We start from the raw sequence: 9762 nt of genomic DNA, 5'->3' as shown, positions 1-9762 counted from the left end.
ACATAAAAAAGAAAATGTTATATTATTAATATTAATAGTATCTCAAAGATACTAAAATAGCTAAATATTTTCTCTTTTTTAGTAAGTAAAATTAAAATATATATATATATTGTTATTATTTGTATTATTTGAAATAAAAAATGTCAGACCAAAATAGTGTTCCATTTTGATTCATAATTGTATATTTTTATTAGGAATAAATAGAAAACATGCTAAATCTAGATAATAAAATGCAACTAACCAATAAAATGCAAGTAGTCTATGAGCTAGATAAAGACAGCGTTCATAATAACCCACCCTTTACTTACCAAGATGCCGTCATACTTTGGACTTCATGTGGAATTGTGTGCATTACAGTCATTTACATTTAGCAGACTTTTTCACATATCACATCATACATTTATTACACTCATGTAACACAGGGATTCACAAATGTTTTTGTCAGCCAAGCACATTTAAGCTAAAATATTTAGAGATTTGCAACTAGTTAATAGTGAGCATTTGGTCCTTAAAATAAGGTGTTACTCATTATTTATTATTACTAGCTTGTCAGAAACCCAGCAGCACAGTTTGGACATTCTTTATTCGTGGAGACTGTATGGCTGGACGCTTGGTATGAATCAGTGCGAGTACGTTCTGTCTATGTGTGAGTGTGTTACCGTTAATGTTATCGCAGTAGTAAAAGTGCTCGATGTTGAGGGAGGGGCAAACGGACACCAGCTCCTGAAGCCCCGCCCCCGTGATGAGCAGACAGCCGGAGAGATTGAGATGCAGCAGCAGAGGGAGTCCTCCTCGCTGAGACAGACACCTGCAACAAACACAAACCTTCAGACACTGTCTGCTTTGTGCACCGTCTAGATGTGCGTGTGTGATTTCAATAACAAAAGTCAGGATTTCAGAGTAGCATGAGAGCCCAAAAGCATCATGACATCTTTATCAATGCTTTGTATGACTTAAAGAGTTAATTTTGTATTCATACTGCTTGTAATCCAATTCACTGTTAATTGTTTAATAGCCAGCATTGTTACTGTTACCAAAAACTATTTACAAAAATATTTTCATTAATTAAAATAAACTTACAAATAAAATAAAATAAAATAAATAAATGTGAAAAAAAAATGGGGGGAAATTTTTACTTTTTATTAAAAATTAGACAATTAGAAATCTGAAATAAGTACAAGCCTATGTACTAAAATTATTAAAAACTAAACTGAAAAAAAAAAGATAAAACAATAAAATTGCATAACCAAAATGCTAAAACAATGTTTAATAACCAATGTTGCAACTGTTTGCTAAAACTAAAACCATTAAAAAATTGTTTTCGTTAATTGAAATAAAGCTGAAATAATATACAATTAAGATGAACAACTTAAACTTAAAAAGAAAAAAAACTAAGGCTATTAAAAATTATTCTGGTATTTGAAATTACTATATATATATATATAACACAGGACATAAATATAAGGGTAAAATATTAACAAATCTTAATTATATTATTAAATATATAAATATTAAAAATACACAAAAATAATCTACCAATATATCTCTCTCTCTATACTATCTATCAATCTACCTATCTACACACACACACACACACACACACACATATATATATATATATATATATATATATATACAGTATATATAAACAGTATATGTAAGGCAGTATATGTTTTCTTCTCTAAATTCCGTTTTAATTTTTCTAGACTCCTTTTTAATGGTTAAATTATTTTTTATTAATCAAAAAGCATGTCTAATTAATTAAAATAATGAATCTTACACAATTTCATATCAATTCATTAAAAGTTTAACAAAAACTACATGCTTGGGGCCCTATGAAATGTTTTGTTTTTTTAAATTCTGTGTTTTAGCATTTCTAATCATTTGAATGCATAAAACCAACTTAATTTATTTAAATTTATTCTTAAAATAGCCTTATGAAATGTTTTTTCCTCAGAAATTTTGTGTTGTGTAATTACATTTTTTCTAAATGAAGGCATAAAACATTAATTTCATTTATCTTTTAATTATTGAAAAATTTAACTTTATTTTTGGCAAACAAAGCGGAAATCATAGGGCTCTCTCACTCTATATATATATTTATATATAATATAATATTGACCTAAATATTTGCTTGAGAAATCTGATAATTTTGACTTCACTGAGAACTTGAAAGCTTGTTTTGTTTATATTTAATTTTAATTTAACTTTTTAAATAAAGGAATGTATTTAATAGCATATTTGCTTTCACTGACGTATCTAATTTGTTTAAAGAATCATGAAATTTCTCAGGTATTTCCACTGACTACTGAAACTGTGGCATTATGACAACAAATCACTCACGAGAGAGCATTTATTTCGTACCTCAGGCCGAGATCCGTGATCTGATAGCATCCAGACAGGCTGAGGAACATGAGTGCCCGATAGGCTCCTGATTGGTCAGTCCTGTTGTGATGCTCGGGGCAAGTTTCACCCTCAAACGAGCATTTAGTCCGAAACTCAACACTGCCCCCGGTGGCCTGGAGGTCACAGTGCGCTTCTCTCACAGTCCAGAGCGCCATGTCAGAGGTGCAGCAGGTGGAGTGACCACAGAGGGCCTCGCCCATAGAGCCGTACTGCCAGTGGGAGGAGCTAATACCAGTCCTGAAGCTCCGCCTCTGGCTCCTCCTACAGCAGCATGAGCCGCCGCCTCCCTGCGGCTCAAAAATACAGCCACGCCCACTTTCATGTGCAGCCACGCCTCCTCGTCTGCTCCAGTCGGCTGCATCCTCGATGTCGGCGAGTTTGGCCGGGTCGAGAACCCAGACGTGGGCGGGGCCACAACCGGAGCCACGCCCACCAGGTCTCCACTTGAAAATGAGATCCTGGCAGCTGCGTCCCATTAGTGGGAGGGAACACTCGTCCTGGAATTTGATTGGCGAGGGTGGGGCTTTCAGCAGCTTGGCTCCACGATCCGGGCAGGGCGATGTTAAGTCGCCCAATCCCAGCGACAGGATCTTTAGTGTGCGGTCCGTGATTTTGTCGCATCCCGAGAGATCCAGCCGCTCCAGAGTACGACACGCCCCAAACTCCGCCCAGCTGGAAAAAACGGAAAGTTGTAATATTCACGATTGCAAATGGGCAGTGTTGGGAAGGTTACTTTGGAAATGTAATAGGTTGCAGATTACAAGTTACCCTATTTAAAATGTAATAAGTAGCGTAACTACTTCAATTACTTCATTAAAGTAATGTAACTGATTACATTTGATTACTTTTCTAAAATTATAATGTTTTCAACTGTTAATCATCTTTAAACATTTATAGCAGGCAGGGTTAACCTTACAGTAGAACTCAACACTGATTACTGTCAGACTTTCACAATCCTTCACAACTTGAATTGAGATTATAATAATTGAATTTTAAAGCACAGCCGCCACAAAATCAGACTTTAGCACCTCTTTTTACTTGGAGGTTAAATACAGACTTAAAATCATAACAAGAAATAGTTTAAGAGATATGATACTCTTATTTTAAATAAAATCTTCGCATAGCTATGACAGGAAACACTGGCATCTAACCATGTCTTGGAAAACCTTAATCTTAAAAAATAAAGCATATACATAAACCCAAATAGGAAATAAAACGGTTATCGAATAAGCATGCGTCCTATTCTGTCTCCTGAAACATCGGTGTCTCATATTTTAAAGCAGTCAATGCAATTTATGAAAGAAGTCAATCAAATCTGTATGTGTGAAAAAAATTCAGATGTAACACCCTTTGTAATCGTTAACATTTTCATAAGTAACTAATTTAATTACACATTTTTTCTCAGTAACTGTAACTGATTACAATTACATCTATATTGTAATTAAATTACGTAACTAGTTACTCCCCAACACCGCAAATGGGAAACGCAAAGGCGCCTGTTTGGCAATATATTCGATTTTGAAAAGCCTATTGACTGGAAGGTTTTTTTTTAAACATTCGTTTCTTATTTATTGAATCAACGCAGAATTGCCGCTAATTTGAAAGTGAAAGTAAAATGCACACGGCACTTTTACAAGCCATTTGAAAGCGAAGAAACTCTAGAAATTCGAAATTCTAGAAACTCTGGAAATTAGAAATTCTAACAAATGCCCAGATAAGTGTTGGTTTGGAAAAAACTAATCAGAAGAAGAGCAAACCTGTCAAAGGCAGAGTCGGAGACGTCAGTCTGCGTGAGATCCAGGTGAGTCAGGTTTGGGCACAAACTGAGGATCTGTCGCACCTGGAAGGAGAAATCAGGGTATTTATTTACTTATTTATTTATTTAAATGGCAGAACAGCATCAAGGAATACATACAATATACAATTACATTTATATTCAAATGATAAGAACAACTTTAAATAGTTCACTCAAGTATAATAACTATATTTCATAGAAAAATAATAATATAATATAATTAATACAGTATAATATATATAAGTAGAATGAATTACATTTAATAATAATATGAATATTAATAATAATAATAATAAATGAATAACATATTAAGATAACAGCAGGACAGAACAGGAAAATATGCTTAATAGTCAAAGTTATTTTACAAAATTACAATATAATAACTATATTTCATAAAAATATAGTACTATAATATATCTAACAGAATATAACATTTAATATAATAATTATATTATGTTATATTACATTATATTATATAATTCCCGGATTAAACCTTTTTTAAAAAGTATTAATTCATTTTAGTAATAATAATTGTAATAACAATAAAAGCAGGAAAATATGCTTAATAGTTAAAGGTATCTTTCAAAAATGTTATATAATAACTATATTTCATAGACATACAATATAACATAAGTAATATAAGTATAACATAATAATGATTAAGATTAGATTGCAGGTCCCAAATGAAACCTTTTTTGGGAATTAAAAAAACAACAACTATTAATTAAATGTAATAATAATTAAAAAAAGAATAAGATTTAGAAGGACAGACTAGTAAATATGCTTAATAGTCAAAGTTATCCTACCAAAATATAATGTTAGTTAGATTATAGCTCACAGATTATACCTTTATAATAATTTAACAATTATAAAACAATTTAAAACATCGGGCCTCATTCATGAAACAAGCAGAACAAGTTTTTGTGTAAATTGCTCGTAAACTGACGTAAACTTTCGAATTCATGAAAATGTTCGTATTTTCAAAATGTTAGTTGGCACGAAAGAAATGTACACTTGCGCCCTACCACGTATAAATGGTGCGTAAAACGTTCTGTGTTCTTTTTGGCAAACTGATGACACTGCATTCTGATGCAATGCTATCATAATATTTCACAAGCTCGTTTGCTCGGTCTTTGCTTTTTTTTTTGTAGCTGGGAGTTCACAACTGTAAAACGCAGCGCTCGTCACTGTCACTTTTTACCCAGCCGTCCGATCACGGTGGAGGAGGGGTGGGACAAATACTACACCGACCAATCACCCAACTTTGTAAAATGACAATGGAGAAGTTAATATTGCTGGTAACTCAAATCATTGCAACCAAAGCTCCACCAGCTGGCCGTTTTTAGAAGAGCGCCTGCTGGCTAAAAATGCTTTGGTGGACACCCGTTAATTTAATGTTTATTGTTAAAGTCCCCCTATTATGGATTTTTGAAAATGACCTTTCATGCAGTGTGTAACACAGCTCTAAGTGAATGAAAACATCCTGCAAAGTTTTAAATCTGAAAGTGCACGGTGTATAAAGTTATTGTCTCTCAAAAGAAAGAGTCGACTCTGAATCAATGTAACTGATTACATTTGATTACTTTTCTAAAATTATAATGTTTTCAACTGTTAATCATCTTTAAACATTTATAGCAGGCAGGGTTAACCTTACAGTAGAACTCAACACTGATTACTGTCAGACTTTCACAATCCTTCACAACTTGAATTGAGATTATAATAATTGAATTTTAAAGCACAGCCGCCACAAAATCAGACTTTAGCACCTCTTTTTACTTGGAGGTTAAATACAGACTTAAAATCATAACAAGAAATAGTTTAAGAGATATGATACTCTTATTTTAAATAAAATCTTCGCATAGCTATGACAGGAAACACTGGCATCTAACCATGTCTTGGAAAACCTTAATCTTAAAAAATAAAGCATATACATAAACCCAAATAGGAAATAAAACGGTTATCGAATAAGCATGCGTCCTATTCTGTCTCCTGAAACATCGGTGTCTCATATTTTAAAGCAGTCAATGCAATTTATGAAAGAAGTCAATCAAATCTGTATGTGTGAAAAAAATTCAGATGTAACACCCTTTGTAATCGTTAACATTTTCATAAGTAACTAATTTAATTACACATTTTTTCTCAGTAACTGTAACTGATTACAATTACATCTATATTGTAATTAAATTACGTAACTAGTTACTCCCCAACACCGCAAATGGGAAACGCAAAGGCGCCTGTTTGGCAATATATTCGATTTTGAAAAGCCTATTGACTGGAAGGTTTTTTTTTAAACATTCGTTTCTTATTTATTGAATCAACGCAGAATTGCCGCTAATTTGAAAGTGAAAGTAAAATGCACACGGCACTTTTACAAGCCATTTGAAAGCGAAGAAACTCTAGAAATTCGAAATTCTAGAAACTCTGGAAATTAGAAATTCTAACAAATGCCCAGATAAGTGTTGGTTTGGAAAAAACTAATCAGAAGAAGAGCAAACCTGTCAAAGGCAGAGTCGGAGACGTCAGTCTGCGTGAGATCCAGGTGAGTCAGGTTTGGGCACAAACTGAGGATCTGTCGCACCTGGAAGGAGAAATCAGGGTATTTATTTACTTATTTATTTATTTAAATGGCAGAACAGCATCAAGGAATACATACAATATACAATTACATTTATATTCAAATGATAAGAACAACTTTAAATAGTTCACTCAAGTATAATAACTATATTTCATAGAAAAATAATAATATAATATAATTAATACAGTATAATATATATAAGTAGAATGAATTACATTTAATAATAATATGAATATTAATAATAATAATAATAAATGAATAACATATTAAGATAACAGCAGGACAGAACAGGAAAATATGCTTAATAGTCAAAGTTATTTTACAAAATTACAATATAATAACTATATTTCATAAAAATATAGTACTATAATATATCTAACAGAATATAACATTTAATATAATAATTATATTATGTTATATTACATTATATTATATAATTCCCGGATTAAACCTTTTTTAAAAAGTATTAATTCATTTTAGTAATAATAATTGTAATAACAATAAAAGCAGGAAAATATGCTTAATAGTTAAAGGTATCTTTCAAAAATGTTATATAATAACTATATTTCATAGACATACAATATAACATAAGTAATATAAGTATAACATAATAATGATTAAGATTAGATTGCAGGTCCCAAATGAAACCTTTTTTGGGAATTAAAAAAACAACAACTATTAATTAAATGTAATAATAATTAAAAAAAGAATAAGATTTAGAAGGACAGACTAGTAAATATGCTTAATAGTCAAAGTTATCCTACCAAAATATAATGTTAGTTAGATTATAGCTCACAGATTATACCTTTATAATAATTTAACAATTATAAAACAATTTAAAACATCGGGCCTCATTCATGAAACAAGCAGAACAAGTTTTTGTGTAAATTGCTCGTAAACTGACGTAAACTTTCGAATTCATGAAAATGTTCGTATTTTCAAAATGTTAGTTGGCACGAAAGAAATGTACACTTGCGCCCTACCACGTATAAATGGTGCGTAAAACGTTCTGTGTTCTTTTTGGCAAACTGATGACACTGCATTCTGATGCAATGCTATCATAATATTTCACAAGCTCGTTTGCTCGGTCTTTGCTTTTTTTTTTGTAGCTGGGAGTTCACAACTGTAAAACGCAGCGCTCGTCACTGTCACTTTTTACCCAGCCGTCCGATCACGGTGGAGGAGGGGTGGGACAAATACTACACCGACCAATCACCCAACTTTGTAAAATGACAATGGAGAAGTTAATATTGCTGGTAACTCAAATCATTGCAACCAAAGCTCCACCAGCTGGCCGTTTTTAGAAGAGCGCCTGCTGGCTAAAAATGCTTTGGTGGACACCCGTTAATTTAATGTTTATTGTTAAAGTCCCCCTATTATGGATTTTTGAAAATGACCTTTCATGCAGTGTGTAACACAGCTCTAAGTGAATGAAAACATCCTGCAAAGTTTTAAATCTGAAAGTGCACGGTGTATAAAGTTATTGTCTCTCAAAAGAAAGAGTCGACTCTGAATCATTGAAACGTGTCGTTTTTAAAACGAATCCCAAGCCATTTTATCTTGATGTCAACATGAAACATTAGCATATTGCCCGCCCACTTGTTGGTCTTTCCGCGTTGGTCTGAATGAAGATGCAAATTAATTCTTTGCCACTAGGTGCCGCTTTTGAAGCTGTAAAAATAGCTGTTTGACAATGGAGAAGTTAATATTGCTGGTAACTCAAATCATTGCAACCAAAGCTCCACCAGCTGGCCGTTTTTAGAAGAGCGCCTGCTGGCTAAAAATGCTTTGGTGGACACCCGTTAATTTAATGTTTATTGTTAAAGTCCCCCTATTATGGATTTTTGAAAATGACCTTTCATGCAGTGTGTAACACAGCTCTAAGTGAATGAAAACATCCTGCAAAGTTTTAAATCTGAAAGTGCACGGTGTATAAAGTTATTGTCTCTCAAAAGAAAGAGTCGACTCTGAATCATTGAAACGAGTCGTTTTTAAAACGAATCCCAAGTCGTTTCATGTTGACGTCAACATGAAACATTGCCCGCCCACTTTTTGGTCTTTTCGCATTGGTCTGAATGAAAATGCAAATTTATTCTTTGCCACTAGGTGCCGCTCTTGGAGCGGTAAAATAGCGGTTTCCCCGGTAACGCTGCACACAAAGCAGCACTGCGCTCACAAACGCTGCTTTATCAGGCATTACAGGCGAGATGACATGAAAATTAGACCAATCGGACAAATCACCGCAGATTAGCATCACGCAAAGAAGGGGTTTGGAAAAATGAATCGTTAAAACAAATCATTTGGGAGTCTTTGAGCAAATAAGGTAAAAATAAATGCATATTATAAGACAATAAAAGTGTTTTTTGAGCTTGCATGCATGTCAACCTGTTGTTGGGGACTCCCAAAACCAAAACATGAACCTTTTAACCATAATAGGGGCACTTTAAGGCCGTTTCACACTGAGCGCGATGCGAATTGCCGACGAACGTTGCTTTCACACCGAGCGGGAAAAGATTGTTCGCCTTCTGCTAATAATTCACGCCTGCACGCTAGGGGGCGCCGACCAACAATGCATTTTTCCTCAGATATGTGTCTTGTATATGGATTTAACATCGTCCACTGCTCAATATTCAGCATTAAATATAGCTAAATAAAGTTTGGTTCTACGCCAGAAATACAAACTATCTATAATGCTTACAAGAATACATCCTAAAATCAACCCTCTACATTGAGAGTAAATCACTCGCAAATGCGACTAAATCTTACTCTGGGCGACTAAATAATGTCTAACATTAAAACAAGCAGAAGATATGCCGGTTTCTCGGCAGTGGGCGGAGCTAATGCGTGAACAGCTCTCGTTGGTTGGCGCTCATCCGTCCCTGTTTTGATTTCAGCAAATCAGTTAGAGCAAACGCTGACAACGTGATTAATATTCATGAACCCAGCAGATAATAATAGTAGTAGTAGTATCTTTTAATAATAATTA

The 9762-nt window shown here is 33.5% G+C and overlaps 2 protein-coding genes across 2 annotated transcripts in view; one reads left to right on the top strand and one right to left on the bottom strand.

Moving 5' to 3' along the window:
- Positions 1-9762, bottom strand: part of fbxl5 (F-box and leucine-rich repeat protein 5) — a 28782-nt gene that overhangs the window by 4523 nt on the left and 14497 nt on the right. Inside the window, exons 8-10 of the mRNA XM_016503217.1 lie at positions 6697-6779; positions 2365-3078; positions 660-808 (exon numbers count right to left, since the gene is read on the bottom strand). Of these exons, the coding sequence (XP_016358703.1) occupies positions 660-808; positions 2365-3078; positions 6697-6779 (946 nt within the window). The remainder of the gene's footprint in view (positions 1-659; positions 809-2364; positions 3079-6696; positions 6780-9762) is intronic.
- Positions 1-9762, top strand: part of LOC107701254 (tripartite motif-containing protein 16-like) — a 25004-nt gene that overhangs the window by 13758 nt on the left and 1484 nt on the right. The gene's annotated exons all lie outside the window — the stretch shown is intronic.

This window comes from Sinocyclocheilus anshuiensis, unplaced genomic scaffold (genome assembly GCF_001515605.1).
Source record: "Sinocyclocheilus anshuiensis isolate Anshui unplaced genomic scaffold, SAMN03320099.WGS_v1.1 scaffold1514, whole genome shotgun sequence".
Taxonomy (NCBI): Eukaryota; Metazoa; Chordata; class Actinopteri; order Cypriniformes; family Cyprinidae; genus Sinocyclocheilus; species Sinocyclocheilus anshuiensis.
The sequence above is the reverse complement of the archived record's forward strand: the minus strand, read 5'-3'. Positions and strand labels throughout refer to the sequence as shown.